The 21317-nt window shown below is 39.6% G+C and overlaps 1 protein-coding gene across 1 annotated transcript in view; it reads right to left on the bottom strand.

The window, feature by feature from the left end:
• Positions 1–19575, bottom strand: part of RP1 (RP1 axonemal microtubule associated) — a 225597-nt gene extending 206022 nt beyond the window's left edge. The window contains exons 1-3 of the mRNA XM_065398305.1: positions 19167–19575; positions 18931–19112; positions 15239–15410 (exon numbers count right to left, since the gene is read on the bottom strand). Coding sequence (XP_065254377.1) covers positions 15239–15410; positions 18931–19112; positions 19167–19575 — 763 coding nt within the window. The remainder of the gene's footprint in view (positions 1–15238; positions 15411–18930; positions 19113–19166) is intronic.
• Positions 19576–21317: the final 1742 nt, after the last annotated feature.

Raw genomic sequence — 21317 nt, forward strand, 5'->3', positions numbered from 1 at the left:
CCTCTTTTCCAAACTAAACATACCCAGTTCCTTCAGCCTTTGCTCATATTGCTTTGTTGCTTGCCTCTGGTTCCTTTCCAGTTTCTCTACATCCTTTCTAAACATTGGTGACCAAAATGGACACAGTGCTCCAGCTGAGGCCTAATCAGTGCCGAGTAGAGTAGTACCATCACCTCCCTTGACTTGCATGCTATGCCTCCGTTAATGCAACCTAAAATTGCATTGCTTTTTTTGCAACAGCATCACCTTGTTGACTCATGTTGAGGTTGTGATCCAACACAACTCCCAGATCATTCTCAGCAGTGCTGCTTCCAAGCCAGTTATCCCCCATTCTGTATTTGTGCATTTAGTTTTTCTTCCCTAAGTGTTGCATCTTACATTTGTCTTTGTTTCATTTTATATTGTTGTCTAGCTCTGTTCTCCAATTTATCAAGATCCCTTTGAATTTTAACTCTGTCCTCCAAAGTTTTTGCAACCCTCCCTAACTTTGTGTCATCTGCAAATTTGATCAGTATGCTCTCTATTCCTACATCCAGGTCCTTAATAAAGATGTTAATAACACCAGCCCCAAAACAGATTCCTGTGGAACCGCACTTGAGACCTTCTTCCAATTTGACATAATTTCATTAATTGTAACTCTTTGTTTGCGGTTATTTAACCAATTATATATCCACTTAATAGTAGTTCTACCAAGCCCATATTTCTCCAGCTTACTTATGAGAATGTCATGGGGAACTATGTCAAAAGCCTTGCTGAAGTCCACGTACATTATGTCTACCGCATTCCCCTATCCAACAGTTCCCTTGTCAAAGAAGGAAATCAAGCTGGTTTGGCATGATTTGTTCTTCGTAAATCCATGCTGGCTACTAGTGATCACCCCTTCATCCTCCAGGTATTTGCAAATTGAATGTTTTAGTCATTGTCCTAATAGCTTCCCAGGTATCGAGGTCAAACTGACTGGTCTATAGTTCCCCAGCTCCTCCTTTTTCCCCTTTTTTAAAGATAGGCACTATATTAGCCCTTCTCCAGTCTTCTGGGACCTCTCCTGTCATCCATGAGTTTGCAAATATTATTGCCAGTGGCTCCCAGAATTCTTCAGCTAATTCTTTTAGCATCTTGGGGTGAATAGCATCAGGTCCAGCTGACTTCAATTCATTCAAGTTAGTCAGAAGATCTCTGACGTGTTCTTTACTTATCCTGATCTACATCCCTTCCCATTTATTGTCTATAATAACTTCACTAGTGGTCCAGTCATGGTCTTTTTTGTGTGAAGACTGAAACAAAGTAGGCACTGAGCAGCTCCGCCTTCTTATCTTCCATTACCAGCTCACCTTCTCCATTGAGCAGCAGACCTACACCATCCCTGATCTTTCTTTTTCTTCTGATATATTTGTAGAACCCCTTCTTGTTGTCTCAAACATTTCTTTCCAGTTGTAACTCATTCCTTGCCTTGGCTTTCCTGATTTTGTCCCTACACACTCGTGCTATTCCGATGTATACTTGCTTGGTGACATGTCCCTCCTTCCATTTCCTGTATGTATCCCTTTTGGTTTTTACATAGCTAAAAAGCTCCTTGTGCAGCCACATTGGTTTTCCTGGGGCTCTTCTTATCTTTCCTCTATATCAGAGTAGCTTGATGTAGAGTCTCTAGTATTACATCTTTTAGGAACTGCCTGCCCTCTTTGACTCCTTTTCTTCTTAACTGGTCTCTCCAAGGGACCTTGCCTACTATTTCTCTGAGTTGGTTGAGATCTGCCTAATATGGATCCTTGGAACAGCTCGCTGTTAGCCTTTGGCCACGCTCAGAATTGTCCATTTATTTTTTCTCTTTGGGTAAAATTCTGTCCCACTGAAGTCAGTGGCAAAAATCCCACTGACTTCAGTGAAGCCAGGATTTCACCCTTTGTTTTCAGTCTCTTTGCCAGATTCTAATCCATGACAGAACTTTACCTCTCATCCCCTGACTACTTAGTTTGCTCAGTAATCTCTTGTGAGCAACTTTGTCAAAAGCTTTTGGAAGTCCAAATAAATTAAGGCATGGGTGACTGGGTGGTATAAATCTAGGATTTGGGATAGTACATGATGAAAGACTATATGACCATGAAAAAGTTGCTGGATTGCTTAACTCTTCATTCCCAGCCATTCTCACAGTCAGGTTTTTTGGAAGTTTTATACATAGACTATTGCTTTTGAGTACTGGCTGGATTCCATTGAAACACTTTCAAACAACATTTTAAACAATGTTTTGTTTGTGAATTAAGATGTAAACAGCTGAAAAACATCTATACTCTTCATTAGGCAGTCCCAAAAGATTTCTGAGGAACCCAATAGAACATGGTGATTGGCAGCAGAATTGGGGGAAAGGACAAAATAATTTGAGAGTTAGTTTGTTATTTAGTGTCTTGGATTCTTCTTAACTATATTAGCCAATAGCACAATGTTCTTTCCAATTATTTTAATACTGATTTATTTTACAGAATACAAAGAAACACACAGATAAATATAGCTTCAAAACAATAGAAAAATATCAAATATTTACAGAAAGATATAGCTGCCACTGGACTTTCAGAGAGTATGCACAGGCCAAATTCTCTTACTGTGACTCCTGTTCAGTAGGGCCTTCCTCCACAAGCGGTACCACTGACTTCAGTGGGACTGCACTGGATAAAGGTAAGGGTATTCGAATGGCCTCAGGACTCCAATATTCACTATACTTATTATGTACATTAAATATTTTTCCAGTTTTACATTTTGAAATTACATGAAAAAGCAAAAACATTCTATAAACAGGCATCCATATTTCTAAGAATGGAATGAAACATCCTGAAATACATTAAATTATACTCCTATCCATCTACTAGTTTATCATATTTACAAAAGAAAAATGAGTATGGATCATATTTATAGGACAGATCATTAGTGAAATAATAATAAAATGAATGGCAATTTAAAAAGAACAATACCCAGCGTTTCTTGCTAGGATTAGCTGCATTAATATATTTTAGCATGCTCTAGTACTGGGCCAGATTTATCTTTAGTAAAGGTTGATTGAGGGCCATAGATTCAGAATGAGTACAAGAATACAATCTGCAGTGGTAAAAAGGTTCAGATCCAGTAAGGGACTTAGGCCATGCAATGCTGGGCATCATAGCACCTTTCACAGAAACTCACTGCTATCCACAAAGCCTTATTTGCACATCTAGGCACCCTAGAATGCAATCCACAAAAGCCAGCATGATAGGCAGGGAGCTGCCTAACCTAGACAATGGGAGATGCTGACAAACCCCTCTCCTCTCTCTCTCTGAGATAGGCACTTAAGTTGGGGCTGCAAGGAGATGCCTATATCTGCTTAGCAATCCATGAATCAGAATCAGTCTCCAGGAGTAAGGCAGTTAACCCATTTAGCTCAGTGATTAGTGCACTTATCTGGGAGACCCAAGTTCAACTCCCTGTTCAAATCCTGTTAGATGAGTTCGCTAACAACTGAACTGTGGGATATTCTGATGTGGGGCTCATTCAGTCTCTCCTGTTGAAGCTGCTCCACTTTGGATAAATAATGAAAGAATGATTGGAGCAGGGGGAAAGGACCCTGGGTCTCCCACCTCCTAGGATGGGCACCTTCACCATGGGACAATAGAGTCAATCTCTCTGGCCCAAAGTATTTGTTCCGCTGCGTGCAAATACTTAAACAGTCGCACCTTCTGGGTCAGGCCCTGCGTGCATATTAGGCATTTGTGGATCGCTCTGGGGCAGGAGATTGGCACCTGGATGTTGAGCGAGGCAGCAGTGCACATCCCCCAGGCAGAAGCTTGGGCACCTACAGTGTTCCGCAGGAGTTTTGTGGAGCCAAAGGACATAGGTACCAAAATGTGAGACTTAGGCGCCTAAGTACCTTTGTGGAGTGGGGTCAAAGTGACTGCATCTTCACTTACTACGGGCAGAGGGCTGTAAGGAGCTAGCATAGCCTCAGAAGAGGGCAGGGCTGCCTGAGAAGGAGGTGAAGCCAGGACAGCCAGGAAGTCCACTAACGCAGCATCTTCCCTTAATTCCAAAGCTGTTCCCCTTTGTAAAATCCTAGTGGATAACAGAGGCAGAAGCATTGCTCCATTCCCACAGAGGCAAATCTCACCTAAGTTATGGTGGTCTTAGATGATGCAGAAAATTTTATTTTACTCACCCTGATGCCAGATCTTCTGAGTGTGGTCTTTAACAGACAAATGGCTGGCCTTTCAGTTTTAACCTTGGTTTAAAAACCCACACACAACTACCATGACAATCGTCTGTTATTTTTCATTGTAATACAACATCTGAACAATACTTTTCTACTTTTCATTGCAAATTAACCACTGTATTTTATTTTGCAGTTTAGACAAAACAGTCTGCAAGATCATTCCCAGCTTTTCTCTAAAAATGTTCTAAAGTATAAGAAGTTTATCTTGGAGCGTGGGTGGTATGTGGTTATAAAACTCTTCGTTCTAACAGGTAATAGTTGATTTTTCTCAGAGAAGACAGTTGGAATGTTACAGACTCTCTCTAAGCAAAAGATACAACAGCATTAATGAGTAAAACTGATTTTTTTTTTAAAAAGATGACATCACTGTCATAGGAGGTTAGTTACTGATTCTGCACTATTTTCTACCAAAAAAAAAAAAAATCTAGACAATTACCTCTATTTCTGCAATGCTGTAAAAGTGTAAACATTCTAGGCCTCAAGTATCAGAGGGGTAGCCGTGTTAGTCTGAATCTGTAAAAAGCAACAGAGGGTCCTGTGGCACCTTTGAGACTAACAGAAGTATTGGGAGCAATACTCCCAATACTTCTGTTAGTCTCAAAGGTGCCACAGGACCCTCCATTCTAGGACTGTGCATCACACTCAATGGGAGTTTGCTTAGGGCATGGTCCACAAGGGTTTTTTTTCTTACAGACGTTTTCACCAATCTAAGGTTATAGATGTCCCAATATCTTTATTATGTGCCTTCCTCTTCATTGCTGCTTTTATTGTATGTTACACAAAAGAGAGTTTCTTCTTCTGTAGCAAAGGCATTTTCCTCTTTCAAATTTTCAGAAGCATTACATTCAGTGTTATTTAAGATAATGTCACAGTTGTGAAATGTTTCAGAATGGCAGCCTTCTGCTGGATCTGTCAACAAGGGAGCAGATTTTTCTTCAAGAATTTGAATTAGGCTAACTCTCGAGCACTGGCATATTTTTTGTTTTGTATCAGGTAGCTTATTATTGGTACTTACTGTTATATCATTGAGTACTTGTTTGGATACATTATTTTCATGATTGCTGATCTCCTGTGCATTTATATTCATATCCTCCATCACATACAACATCTTTAACTTGTTTTTTTCTCCTAGACCTGAGGATACAAGAATCTCAAAGCTATTTCTATTAATGAAATCTAAGGTATTATTAGCATAAAATCTATTAAAAATATTACTGGCAATCTTATTAATACAGTTGTTCTTCAGAATCACATGATTATTTTTGTCTCTTATTAAATCTTTGCTTGGCCAGAGCAAATGTTGACATTTTTTGGTCATTAAATGTAGGCCAAATTGGTTCTCAATGTCAGATGCTTTTCGGTAGGCATATCCTCTGTCTTCCTCATTAACTGGTTTTATGATGGCCATCAGTATTGGACAATGTTGTCCACAAATAGCATGAAGCTTATCCAGAGAATCTTGTTCTTCCAGAGCTCCCCTGTTGGCATTACTGTCATTAGTTGGTTGGGTTTTTATAGGTTCATCATTTAAAGGCTCTTCCAGAGGATGCACCTTATTATCAGGTAATCTAAATTCCACAGATGTAAAGGCTGGATAATTGGCATTAGTCTCTGTACAAAGATTCGTGGAAGTGGTGCATACCGTGAATGACAAATTGTTGTTTTCTTTCTTTATTGCATGAAGAAAAGGGGTTTCATCCCTGAAGGTAGGTTTGCTTTTCAGACTCAAATCAGGAAAAGGCTCTGAATCACTATTATGAGGCATAATGAAGTAGTGGCATCCACTTTCAGAGGGTTTAGCCATGTCTTCAGGTTCTGAAAAAGATATTTCATTGTGTGGTGGATACTGATTCAGATTCGCGAAGTGGGAGTATGGAACATCATCACTATTGTTGTCAAACATTGTGTCTGCTGAAGTTGTGTCCAAATTGCCATACATTCCAGTCTTTTCAGGTGGTGATCTTCTCACCAAGTGATTTTCTTTAAGAAGCCACTTGCCTTTATCAATCAATATTCCTTCATCTTCATCAGCAGGTACACCACACTGACAATATTGCTTTGTACATCGCACTGAGCAGTTATCACTGTAATATGCCTTCTCTCCATTAAGACTGAACTGTGGTGCTGGTGAAGAAAAATTCTCTCTTCTCCATGTATTGTTGTCTTTGTTTATTTCTTCCAGACTTTCGTGTGATATAAGTGAAGACCTTGACATTTTCTCAACAAAGCAAGCATTATGTTCCTGACAAAGGGAAGAGTTTTTTTTCATAATTGTACATTGGGATTCTTCAGCATCCTTTTGAAGAACTTTAGACATATATGGAAGTACAGTGTGAAGGGTAGGCTTAAAGGAGGATTCTGCTTTACCATAAAGCTGTTCAATAGTTCTTTTAACGTAACCAGTATTATACTGTTTTTCATACATTGCTTCCTCCCCACTTTCATTGGTGAAGTCACTGGATGCCCTATAATTGTAATCACTGTCATCAGTATCTGGTCTATAATCTGACCAGTCAGAAGTAGCAGGGCTTTTAAAGCATTTTTTTAATTCAAAAGAAGGATTTGAATGTGTTCCATGCTCCAGTTCTTTTACTATCAGTTTTACTTGCAATTTCTGTTCTACTTCAGTTATGTCCAGTTCTGTAATTTGCTTAGACTCATAACTAAAAGATAACGGTGATGGTGTAGATAATCTCTCAGGGGTTTCTTCACAAGTCCCATTTTCTTTCTTTTCTTCTTGTACAGAGTCTTCCTCACGGTCACATTCTGTAGAGGTTTCAGCAACTAATTTATAGTGCTCATTTGGTTTTTCTGTGCCAACTTGCTCTCCTGCATTTTTATTGTTGCCAAGATGCATAATGTCTTTTTTATCTTCTACCTCAGAAATTTCTCCATCTAAAATATTATCTTTATCATTAGAAGTTATACTGTGAACAGTTGAGTTAGGCTCTTCTGAAGTCCCCGATTCTTCATTATTGAATGACGTATCTGTGGCTTTATCCTCCGAGTCTTGTAATGAACTGTCAGCCTCTTCTTCATTTTCTTCAGATAGTTCTACATTTGAAGTAAGACTACAATTATTTGAATTAGCATTCACGTATTTTCTGTCTGACAGTATTTTGTGAACATTCAAGTCATTTAGATCTGAAGTCTCTGCTGATGCATTGGGGTCTTTCTGTATATCAGAGCATTCAAATTCTTCAATCAGCTCTTGTACATCAGCATTTTCCTCAGAATTTGTACTGTCCTTTGGAATGCAGATCTTATTTGGGTTTTCACTTTCATGAAAGTTTGGCACGTTCTGAATTTCAACTACAAAAGGATTTTCATGACAATGTGCAGAGTCCTGCTTTTCTATTCTGCTCCCAGAGTGTAATAAATTATTTGATGTCGATTCTTGCAAATTTGAGACAGCATCCTTCAAGTCCTCAGCTTCTTCTGTGACTGCAATTTGTTTTAGAAATTGTAACAGTGTAAATATTTCAGAACAGCTACAGGTAGTTTTTAGCATATCACCTTTGCACATGCCATTCAAACTCTCTTTTAGATTTAGTACAAGTAGCCAAGCTAAGAGGAGATTAGGGGAAGATCCAAGTAATGAAGGAGAAGAAAAATCTGTAGGATCACATGATTTTTCTGTACATCCAGTATGAGCCTTTTGAATGCAGAGCATAGCTGATTGTAGTTGCTGTAGCAACATACTAGACATGCAATCCTTTTGAGCCTCAGTTTCAGTCTTCCTGAAAATTTTGGAATCAACTTGAACCGCAACCTCAGCACTTATGCTTTGATTTGGACTTATATCTTGAGTATCAATTTCTGATTGCAACTTCTTTTTATCATTTTCATGCATTTCATTAAACACCTGTAGCTTAGTATCATGTTGGAAATCTGACTGTAGTAAATATTTTACCTCTTTCATTATACTTGTATCAGCACAGGTCAAAGAGCCAATTTGTCTTCCATATAACCATTTGGCTGATTCTTCTATAGCTCCCATTTCACTGAGAGGTTCCACTGGCGTTTTTAGTAGATGATGTTCAATCAGATTGGGTTTTCCAGTTATGTGCACTTTATTTGCTATAACCTTAGTTTCTTTATCTGAGAGAGTTTTGATATTTTCCATAGGAGAATGACCAATTTTATTATTTGCTACATTCCCTTCCTTTTTATTTATGGGAGCTAATTTGTTTGGAGGCAAAACAGCATTTGGAAATGCGTTTTGCAGCCAGTTTTGGACATAGCTTTCAAGTGAATACTCAGCAATCTCATCTGGAAAATCCTCTTGTTTCAGAGCATCCAGTGCATTACCGCCATCTGACATATGCATTTTACTTTCAGGTGTACTTGGATTCTTCTTCTTTTTTTGTTTTTTCTCTTTCTTTGAAGATTTGTATGAACTGTCAGAAATAACATTGTCCTTTTCTCTTTCTAGGTTATTACCATTAGCCACTTCTGACAATGGCTTTGATATCATTAAAGAATTGTGTGTCTGTTTTATAGAATTAGTGCTGTGACATATCCCTTCTTTTTCAGTACCTGGTGTACTTTGGCTGTGTTCAGTTTCACTTTTTGAATCAGCTTTTTCCTCTATCAGGCTATCTTCACATTTTGCAGATAGTGGCAAACTAATTTTTTTGGCTGATCTGGATTTTACGTTGGTCAGTTGTCTATTAGCTTTTGTTTTCTTACTAAATGATAACTCATTTTGTTGGAGCTCCACAGAAACCTGGGGACATAACTCATTTTCAGGACATAAGTTTTTGTTTGAATTGATAGATCCATCACCATTTCTGACATGAAATGCCATTGCTCTTTTCTGACATGTTTCAGAATAAGTATCTCTAATTTGCGTTGTAGATTTCTGCACACTTTCGCTTGTGATGCACATATCATGAGACATTTCCTCACTCTTAAAAGTTCCTTCCTCTGCAGTCTCCTCATATTGCTGATTTTGGTGCAAATGTACACCTTGATCCAGATAATGAGATGGTGATTTTCTCTTTTTCTTCTTCTTCTTTTTGCTATTAGACGATGCAGGTTGGCTTTTGTCAGTGGAATGGGTTGTATCACATTCAGTGCTGCCGTGGAATTGTTTCTCACTCTCAGCAGTGGTAGGAGAGGATCCTGTTGTAAAGTTTATTGTCTCAGGAGTAGCATTAGTACATGTTGACATTGTCATCTTAGTTTGTTTGTTTCCAGTACAGGTTGAGTGAATGGATCCTTGAGAAGAAAGTAATAAATCAGATGGGTTACATAGTCTGTCTCCACTTTTTGATTGAGACAATTCTGAGTACCTGATGAATGAACTCAGTGATCTTTTTATTTCTTTAATTCCACACTGGTCATGAAGAGAGTTGATGGTGTCTGCTGAAAGAGGCCTATCTGCCTGGTAAATTGTTGAGGAAGGTATGAAGCCACCGATATTAGCTTTGCAGCTTGATAGTAAACTATTATACATGTCTTCCTCCACAACTGATTTCTCCAAAATGTTCTGTAACAATCCATCCTCATCAGGCATATCTAATGTCTTTGTATTTGTAGTTTCTTTTAAACCATGACTTTTATGGCTTAATTTAATCAGAGTTTCTTCTTTTTTCTTTTCTAAAGAAAGCTTTAATAAATCATTGTTGCTTATTTCACTAAGCTTCGAATTATTAGTACTTGATGTTTTACTGCTGGAATGAGTGACCATGCAATACTCAGATTTGCTTTCCCCATCTTCTATTTCCTCACTGTAGGAAAATTGTCCTATCATTTTTTCCTGAACCTTTTTGTCAGATATTACAGTGACACTTTCAACTAATGCTTTCTTTTGTCTCACTCTTCTTGGCCCAGGTGTAGGAGGCCTATGAAAATGAGGTTTGACTTTATCCTCCGATACATTGCATACATTCATGTTTGCAGAAGAGTTCTGCCAGATTTTATAATCAGAAGTGCTTAAATCAGATTCTGATTCTTTACTTGTTGCTTCTGTGTTAATCTGCTGCAGTGAGTCACTCTCATCATTATTGTAGTTCTCCAAGACTGGAGCCTCTGTAGGTTTTATATATGCTGAAATATTTAAATCAGATGAATGATCCTCTGCACCTACTGCAGAATTGCAAATCTTGATATTTTTATCAGCAGAAACACCAGCACGACTGACAGTGGTTGTCCATTTTATGGTTTCTTCCTCTTTTATCCTGAATCGAACTTTCATCTCTACTGTCATACTGCCATCTTGATTAACATGAACAGATTTCTCAATGTCATCTTCAGAGCGCACCATCGATAAATCTTCACCAGCATGTGAATGATTTTCTGCTAAGCCCATGTAATTGTCAGGAATGCAAGAAGAATCTGAGTTATCATTGCTGTAACCTTTATCAGAAGAAACTGAGTAAATTTGAGCTCCTGAGGGCATTTGTGTACTCACTTTCAACATTTATATTGAAAGCACCCAAATTCACAATATTAGATGGAAGGTGTAGAAGATAATCATCATGCATAAGAATCCAGACGGAAAGACAGCAGGCAGGTAGGCAAAGAAAGGAGACAGAAAAAAGAAAAAAACAAAGTATGATTAGTATAGAGGAACCCAATGAAAGGTTTTGGGATTTTTTTTTTTTTTTTTTTTTTTTTTTTTTTGGTGAGCAGTGGGATTGAATAAATTATTGTAACAAAGAAAAACGATTACAGTAAGGTGTCTATTTTCTCTAACTCGTTTCCAAGAACTTGTTAAAAAGAAAAAACACAACTTTTATAAAGAGTAAAGACTGAACTTTCCTGCTGGTGCAATTTTCTTTATTTTGTTTTGCAACATGACCCTTCTAACACCAGTGTTACAATCTTTAAGGTCCTAAGCCTGTGAAGTGCCGAATGCTCCCAGTTCCATCAACTTGGTCGTTGAATGTGCTTTCCCACCCTGCAGGAGGCACACAGGACCTCACAGGATTAGGCCCTAAGATATTAAGCATGGAACCTGCTTTTTCCTTTACTACTTCTTGATGATTTAATAGTGTAATTAATGGATCCAAATGCACATGCAGTACATAACAACCTGAATGTTAATGGGTGCTACAACATGTCAATTAAGAGTAAATCTCTCTGGAATTGATTTTACACACTTCACTTATATGACTAATCCTTGGTTATCTGAGTAGTCCCATGGACTATTCATGTATGTAAACATTGTAGAATTGGGCCCTTAGCATGTACTTCTATATATGTTTACATTTAAATTTTGAACCCGACATTTATAATAAGATTTTTACATCATGCATTTTAATTTACATCATGCGTTACAATGTGCATATATGCTACAGTTCTCTAGGACCTGGTCCAAAGACCATTGAAGGCAATGAGAATATTCATATTCACTTCAATGGGCATAAAATTAGGCTTCTAATGCGTTTGTCTGCACACAGTTAAGTATTTCTAAAATGTGTTTGCATTAGTTTGTAATAACTTGATACTGTCACGGGGTGCTGGAACAATTTGTATAGTGGGGGTGTTGAGAGTAATTGAACCATACTGTAAACCCCACATATAATGGAAACCACTTCACGCCAGGGTTGTGGGAGCACCCCTTGCACTCTAGTTTCAGCACCTATGCACTGACCAAATCTCATCTATCTTTGAGTGTTACACAGTGAAAAGAATAGGTGAGAGACCAAAAGTACACCAGGAGAAATCTAAACAGAATTTTCTAAACTGTGCTCCTTCACTAAGCTTTGTGTATATTTATATGTATACTTAAAATAATACAGTATGTGCACACAAACACAAATTCAGAAAGACATATATAAGGACATAATTGGTAATGACATTTCTAGAAGAAGTATTCAGTCACTTTATGTAGTGGTTTGGAATTTATATTATAGTCCAGCAGAGCACTTAAGCATGTGCTTAACATTAATTTGACTTCAATAGAACTATTCATGTTCTTAAAGTTAAGCATGTCATTTGCTGGAGTGGGCCCTAAAAGGATTTGTGTGAAGGTTTTCATGACTACCCATGTTACTGTTACATACACACACACTATTTCAGATTTGTTGCCTCTTTCAAGTTTCCATTTGTAGCAGGGTGGTCCCCCACTCCTGCCCTGAAGGGTTTAAAACAGCCAGGGAGCAGGGCTGGGGCAAAGGAAAAGCTACAAGGCTGATTGGGGAAGCAGCCGCAGCTGGGCCACGCCCCAATCAGGCCTCAACTGGCCTGTATAAAAAGGCTGGGAGCCAGGAGCTCAAGAGTCTCTCTCTGCCTTCAGAGGGAGAAGGGCCTGGCTGCAGTGAGCTAGACACAGGGTACCTGAGTGGAGCAGGGCTGGGGAGCTCCAGCCTGGATAGCCCCAGGCTGTGGCCTAGTAGGAGGCCAAGGGGTTCTGGGGGTTGCAGAGGGCAGCCCATGGGTAGGCCAAGGCAGCAGGTCCAAACCCAACCTTACCTGTGATGAGTGGCCTATACTGCAGTCTGCCCCAGGGAGCGGGGGCTAGTTGGTGACTGGCAGTGGCCTTATTCTGAGGTGAGGTAGGGATAGTGGGTGGGGGTTCCCTGGGGAGGGGAGACCCTAGTACTGAGGGGTGTACTGCCAGGGGGCAGCACCCCAGATAAAAGGGCACCGGGGTCTGGGAGGGACATGGGGGCCAGAGGAAAGGCAGACCACTGGCCTGCAGAGGGCGCTCCAGGACACTGGAAGAGCTAATTCCCAGAAGTCACAAGCAGGAGGCGCCGCAGGGGTGAGTCTGCTCCTCTACACCATTGTAGAGGCTTTTCCAGGAACTGAATGAGAAATGATGGTAAATTCAGTCTGGCTCTCATTCCAGAGACCAGACCTTTCACTTCTGTAAATAAAAATCGCATCTTCACTCACCTCTGGAAATGGAATGAAAACAACAGAAGTTCCCCAAAACTCTGAACTTTACACTCCTATAACCTGATGATGTCTCCGACATAGGGCAGTTTGAATTTTTAAAGTAAAATACATAAAGAGTTATTCCTCTTGCTTTAACTGCATTTGCCCAATATTAGCTGATGAAACTTTCCAGATCTGTCAGCTACTTCCATATTCTAACGCTGCCAACTTGGCCATGATTATAGGCAAAATTTAGATGGAAGAGAAAAACTTATTGACAACTTTGATTTTTGTAGTAATTTCATTTGCCTCAGAATGTTCCTACTTGTACTCTTAACTCATCAGCTATCCTGTACACATAGCCCTGGTGACCAAGGAGACGACATATGGGGCAAGAGACATCAGGGCGGGCTACAGGGTGGAAGTTGGGACAAACTAAAGAGAGCGGACTTGGGGACATGAGATATTCAGCAGGGACACTGGGCAGGGATGTGTGAATGGGAGCTTAGTGTCTCTGTGCAGAGGCATTGGCAGTTGATGCTGCCTAGGCTCCTCAGCACAGCAAGGCAGGAGCACCATGGAAAATTAGCTCCTCCAGCACTGCTTCCTTGGTTCTCCAGCACTTCAGGAAACTTTACAGTGCTGGTGTCTTGGTGAGCAGCAGAGGCAGTAGTGTCACGAAGCCCTAGATGAGCTAATGCCTTGCCACAGAAGTACTGTGTTCCCCCACACATCTTAGGCTCTCCAGAAAGACCTGATCTCCCCCCATAAAGTTCTCTTCCTCAAAATCCCCTCATGCCTGATCACCTCTTGGCTTCCCCAACATCCTCACTCTCTCTTTCCTCAGTTCATCAGGCACCCCGTGTAGCAGCTCCATGAGGAACCAAGTGGAAATCACCTATTCACATAACTTTACCCAAACACTACTGAAAAACATGTTGCAGCCATAAGGATGTGAGGAAGTATGGTGCCCTGTTGTGGGCACTAGTTGAGAGTCAGGAGATTCAACTTTCAAGTCCCCGTTCTACCCCAGACTTCCTGTGTGATCTTGGGCAAGTTGTTAAGGCCTACATTTTTAAAAGTGACTCGGGATCATGTGTGTCTAATTAAGAAATCTTAAAGGGTCCTGAAATACAGAGGGTGGGTGCTTAGCACTTTCTAAAATTCAGACCCCTAAGGCGTCTCAAGTTGGGCACCCAAAAACTGAGGCATCCAAAAATCACTAATCACTTTTATAAATGTAACCCTTAGTCTCTCTGTGACAGTTTCCTGTCTGTACAATGGAGATGTTAGTACTTCTCTACCTCTCTTGAATGTTGTGTGGATGGATACATCAAATGCTATGGTAGCAGGACCATATAAGCACTTTAGATAGACAAATAATCAGCAACCTGACAGTGTACCTCACTTACACAAACCAATACAATGTACACTGTAACTTTATGAAAGTCACACCACACCTATTTTAAATGAAAACACATGAACACATGGCCAATAAACAGAGTTAAGGCTACATACTGACTGTTCAGGATGAGGGGGGAGATACACGTGGGCACAGAGTGGTGGAAAGGAACTAGTTGAAGTTGAAACGCGTGGAGGGCACCTGGATACTGAATAACTTAACTGCTTATTTCCTTGCTTTTCCCAGTTTGCTTTAGTTAGGTATGGGCACATATGAAATTAAGGATATGACAAGATATCCCCATTCATTTACTGAGCTAAGATCTGAACACTGCATGATAATACATTTGCTCTGCTGTAATACCATCAGAAAGTTCAACTAGAAGGGAGACATATATTTGTTCTCTGTATCAAACTGTGTGCTTTCTTTTACCCTTGCTGTAGCATGATGTGGATAGATTAGCAACAATCAGCCCATTTTAAAATATGCCTTGATAGCTTCACATACAAGTGCAAATAATTCTGTTTGAAAGGAAATATGTAAGCCAGCTGAATTTTTAACAGAAACTTGAATTCCAAAATGAAAATTAATGCTTTGATCTTTCTGATGCCTACTGAGGAAATCTGAGCAAAAATAAATAGTTTTGTTTCAACTGGCCTGCTTGAATACCCTTGATCCCAAACAGATCGCTACGGTTTCTTTTTTTTTTTTAACATTAAAATGTGAAAGAGATAAATCACTTGAGAAAATACAAAATAATTAAAGGGACTTACTATTTCTGCTCTCTGATTTGGCATTTGCTTTGGGGTACACACGATTGGAGAGTCCCGGCAACTTAGCAGGTAGTGAATACCTGTGAGGATCATAATTCCCTGGTTTAAAAGGCTCTCTCCCAGCTGCCACAATAGCCCCAGAACACAAGATCAGAGACTGAAGGTTAGGAACCTGGGGGGGAAAAAACACAACAACAAATCAATTTCTCTGCATCAGTAACAAAAGCCTGGTCTACACTACGACTTTAATTTGGATTTAGCTGCTTTAATTCGAATTAACGCTTGACCCGTCCACACAACGAAGCCATTTAATTCGAATTAAAGAGCCCTTTAATTCGATTTCTGTACTCCTCCTCGACGAGAGGAGTAGCGTCAAAATCGGTATTGTTAATCCGAATTAAGGTTAGTGTGGCCGCAATTCGATGTTATTGGCAATTCAATGTTATTGGCTACCCACAATGCAACGCTCTGGAAATCGATGCTACTACGGTAGCTTGGACGCACACCACCGAATTAATGGTGCCTAGTGTGGCCGAATACATTCGAATTTATAAAATCGGTTTCCTAAATTCTAATTATATAAATTCGGATTAATCCCGTAGTGTAGACATACCCAAACAGTAATAATACAACAGGTATAGTCTTTCCACATAGTTTTTTCATCACTTTCTACCCTATACATATATAGCATTGCAGCAGGCTATTACAAAGGGCTGGATTTTATTCCAGAGTGGAATTTATTTCCACATGGGGTAATGCACTTCCTGTGTCTTTGTAAGTAAGTGTGTAAATATATTAGAAGATGATACTGTCAAGCAAAGTTTGGATCCAGATAAATATTTCCCTGAAGTTCAAGAGTTTGGAAATGGAGTTTGGATTTATCCCAATATAGAATCAATCAACAGCCATGAAATGACTGAGTGAGAGTGTGTGTGTATGAGTCAGTGAAGGGAAGAATCTTCAGCCACAAAATATATTACCGGACTCTTGTATGGGTGGTCTGTGGCTGCATACTGCCAAATATACAGAATTAGTAGTGGACCTGGCTTCCTGCTCCTCCAATTACAAGGAATTTGAGCCTCATGGATTGTGCTTTGCTAGCTTGTAGGTGACATGCCCCTTTCTCTCTTTCATGTCTACTTGTGGACACCGAACACAGAAAGCACATCTTCACCAGATGGAAGGTGAAAGATTCACCCTGCATGGGTGATCAGTTGAGCTGAGTGTGATTCCCCTTTCAGTTATACCAGTGTAAACCAGAAGAAACTCCATTGTAGTTAATGAAGTTACAACAATGTACAACTTGTGTAAGCGAGAGGAGAAGCAGGCCCATTGTTTCTGGAAATTTCGGGCTTTTGGGGCTAGGATTTGGTCCACACTTTATAAAATGTAAGATAACCTTATATTAGGTTTTATAGCCATAACTCATGGGTGGCAAAGACAGATGAAGAACATAATACTGTTGAACATTGCTTATAGCAATTTCATCCTTTGAACATTAAAAATATAGAGAAATAGGGATAAAAATCAAGGTTACTTAGTTTATGGCATTGTGAGCTTTCCTCAGCAATGTAGTAGCCATACAGGAAATCTGACTTTTAGTTTTGAGTATAGGTACTTTTGCTCTTACATTAGCAATTACATTGTCATGGGATCACAGAAATGTAGGGTTGGAAGGGACCTCAATAGGCAGAACCAACTATATCTATATCATCCCTGACAGGTGTTTGTCTAACCTCTTCTTAAAAACTTCCAGTAACAGGATTCCAATACCTCCCTTGGAAGTCTATTCCAGTACTTGATTATCCTTATTGTTAGAATGTTCTTTCCGAAGATATAACCTAAATCTTCCTTGCTGCACATTAAGCTTCAAGAGACATGGAGAACAACCCTCTTTATAACAGCCCTTAACATATTTGAAGACTTATCAGGTCCCCAGTCAGTCTTCTTTTTTCAGGACTAAATATGCCCAGTTTCTTTTTAACCTTTCCTCATGATCAGGTTTCTAGACCTTTTATCATTTTTCTTGCTCTCCTCTAGACTCTCTCCAATTTGTTCACATCTTTCTTAAAGTATGGCATCCAAAACTGGGCACAATGCTCCAACTGAGGTCTCACAAGTGTCAAGTATAGCAGGACAATTTCCTCCCATGTCTTACATATGACAATCCAGTTAATACACCCCAAAATGATATTAGCCTTTTTTACAACTGCGTCATATTGTTCGCCCATATTTATCTGTGATCCACTATAATCCCCAGATCATTTTCAGCAGTACTATTGCACGGTCAGTTATTCCCCATTCTATATTTGTGAATTTGATTTTTCCTTCCTAAGTGTGGTACTCTGCATTTGTCTTTATTTAATTTCATCTTTTTGATTTCAGCCATATTTATCAAGGTCATTTTGAATTCTAATCCTGTCCTCCAAAGAGGTTGCAACACCTCCCAGCTTGGTGTGATGTTCAAATTTTATAAGCACACTCTCCACTTCATTATCCAAGTCATTAATGAAAATGTTGACTAGTTTTGGACCTAGAACAGACACATATAGGACTCCACTAGATCCGTCCACCCAGTTAGACAGCGAACCATCAATAAATACTCTTTAAGTTTGTTTTTTCAACCAGTTATGCACACAGCTTATAGTAATTTCATCTAGACCACATTCTCCTAGTTTGCTTATGTGGGACTGTGTCAAAAGCCTTACTAAGATCAACATATATCACATCTACAGCTTCCCTGCCACCCCAATCTACTAGGGCATGAACCCTGTCAAAGAAGGAAATTAGGTTGGTCTGGCATGATTTGCTCTTGACAAAATCATGTTGGCTACCACTTATAACCTTATTATCTTCTAGGTGCTTACAAATTGATTGTTTAGTAATTTGTTCCAGTATCTTCCCAGGTATTAAAGTTAGGCTAACTGGCATGTAATGCCCTGGGTCCTCTTTGTTTCCCTTTTTAAAGATAGGTACTATGTTTGCCTTTTTCCAGTCCTTTGGTACCTCATGGTTCTCCATGAGTTCTCAAAGATAATCACTAATGGTTCGAAGATTTCTTTAGCTAGTTCCTTAAGTACTCTAAGGTGAACTTAGTCAGGCCCTGACAACTTGAATAAATCATAGTGAAGATGCTCACAACTCCTGTGGGATGGGTAGGTACAGGAATTTGTTCTGCTGCATTAATAGACCATCATCTCTTAAGGGAACAGAGGTAGCGTTCTAAAGGAGCTCTGCCTAATGCATGTCCTAATTGTGGGGCAGGGCTATGGAAGGGTTACATGTGATTGGATGAGTGGACATATTTTGAAGGCATGCATGAAAAAGGACTAGAAAAGCATCCTGTCCAGGAAAAGCTGTCATTAGAAGACATAGAGAAGGAAGTGGTTTAAGAGAAGACTGGTGGGCTTCCATGAAAACCTAGGATTAAAATTCTCTCGCTTCAGTCACTACAGTCCCAAAATGAGTGTGCATCCTTCCTCAAAACTGACTATCTTTTTTGAAGGTCCATAAGTGTACAGAGGCAGATCCACAAGGAAGGCAGCAGATAGCTGATGGTCAGGGCACAGGGGACCTTACACTGGTCAGAGTGCTCACCAGCCATGTAAGCAACCAAATCATTTGATTACATTGGTAATATTATAAAAGCAAACATTGTGAAAAGCATATCTGATGCCATTGTTTATTCTCACCTTTCTGCCATCCGTAGTGTATAACTTCACAACTGGATACTGCATTAACTCACTTATGGAATCCAGAAAGGTCTCAAAGTTTTGCATGTTCTTCTTACTCAGAACTATAGTGCACCTGATTCTTATGTCACCATTTTTGAAAACAAGGAGCTTTTTAGGGGTTCTTATTTTGACAGCTCTGTCTTCCTGAACAATGCCGTCTTCTTTCTCCCTGGCTAACTGCACAACTCGGCGACGAGCACTAACTGGCCTGCTGATCTGCCAGGGTAATGGCTTCTTACTGGCCCGCTCCAAATTAATGGGCTTAATTTTCTTCTGATGGGAACAAATATAAGACTTTCCATCTTCAAGGTCCTCCAGATTGGTGATACTGTGTATCCCGCGTGGTGTACTAATATTCCTTACCCCAAATGGTATTGGGACTCTTTTGGACAAGTTATCCAGCAAGGCATCAAATGTTTTGAAAGATCTATTATTAATGACCATTTTGATCCCATTAAACTGAGGGTCTCCACTTTTATAGAAACAGATTCGTTTGGCCACAACAGGTTCGGTGACATTGAAGTGACGTGTAGACAAAGTCTGTTCACTCTCAGAGGAGTTTGGCTGAAGCATTGAATAATTAGTTGATGGCGTTTCACTCATTTTGACAGCACTCTGGAAGGAGGAGGAGATGGATGTAAAAGTTTTCTCACAACTGCAGTAATAGCATAGTCCTCATTCTGAAAGATGCAAAAGGAAAATTTGTAAGAAAAATCAACAGCAGCAAATCTTGCCAAAAATCATTGACTTAAATGGGTCCAAGCTGTTATCTCGAAATTCCACAAAGACTCCAGTACTGTAGGATTAAGTTAGCATAGCTTTACTTTCAAATACTCTCAGAACTCTCCATTGTAATTTCACATCTCTTATCATTTTGGTATAACAGCATTTTCTTTAGAAAGAGGTACTTTGTCAGACTAGAATGGCAATTAGAGGTTTTCTTTTTTAAGGATGAATGTAATGACAACATTTCACACATTATGTATTAGGGAAATATTTGTGGGGAGGGGAGAGTTTATGCAGAGGCATGAGCCATAATTCAGTCCAAGATAAACAAAAACCGAAAGACAATGGATTTGATTCTGATCGCAAATACATCAGTTTTACACCAGTGCACTCCAATGATTTCAGTGACGCTACTCCCGATTTACTACACTGTAAGTAACAGATTAATATTTAGAGCATCTTTCGGTGGCTATAGTTAATGGTCCACTTTATAAATTGTGACAGATCATTTGCTTTTCTATTGTAAGCTTTGCCTTTTAGGATATATAACTCGACCATTTAAATATTTGCATTTGTGCTGAGTGAAATCTTGTTGATCAAGTGTGAAATTATTTTTTCCTAGGAGAAAAAGGCTTAAATTAGTGTAATCTTTTATAAAGACAAAACCATTTCCAGTGCTTTTAATTAAAATGGCAGTTTTCAGTAGCTAAAACTTTAGAATGAGCTTTAAAATTCTAGTCATCTAAACAATATGCTATTTCTGAAAGCAATGTAAGCATGGGCCATGATCTTTAAAACAGTGATCATTCCCCCTGTGCATTCTCCACATGCACTCTATTACTCAATTAATTGAGTTACAATCCTTTAATAACAGTATTTTATTTTAAGTTATGTTACCTGTCAGCTCTGTGTTCTTGGGGAACCAGGGCACAGTATCCAGCCTGTCTGACTCACGAAGGACATCCTCCTTTCCCGCCCCCCTGCCTCTGCTTGAACCAAAACCAATCAGAAGAAAGACTTACAAAAAGCAATGAAAAAGCAGTGGGAGACACACCTAAATCCCTCCAGACAAGGGTGACAGGATTAAGGCAACTCCCCTAGCCTCGTTTGCATCGAAGATGGGACAGGGAGGCATCTCCATTAGCATACAGAATGGAGAACAAAGATTTCAAGGCAAGAACCGCACTGAACTCTGGGACCAGAAAAGCAGGGAAACACTGCATGATGGGGGATCTCTGCTCCAGATGTTAATGAACGCACGCCTGCACACACCCAACTCAGTAGTTATCAGACCAATTCTAGTAATAAATCCTTTATTGGTATCCAAAATACTGAAGCTGCCTAATTGCATTGTGAGCTCCCTGGAAGGAACATCGCCCATAGTCAGGAATGATCAGTTCCTATTGTCTAGCCTGAACAAAACAACTTTGGTGTACTCCCTTGAGCCATCAGTTTACCCATAAACAAATCTAGTGTTCTCCCTTGAACCATTGTTCTTTCCCTACAAAAACCCCTACCCATGCTCAAGTAAGTGCTCTGATGCCTGGATCCAAAATCTGCATCAGTTTCATTGGGACTTCATCTTCTCCTGACTGATTGCGCTGGGGGCTCTGCCTGTC

This window comes from Emys orbicularis, chromosome 2 (assembly GCF_028017835.1).
Source record: "Emys orbicularis isolate rEmyOrb1 chromosome 2, rEmyOrb1.hap1, whole genome shotgun sequence".
In the NCBI taxonomy this organism is placed as follows: Eukaryota; Metazoa; Chordata; order Testudines; family Emydidae; genus Emys; species Emys orbicularis.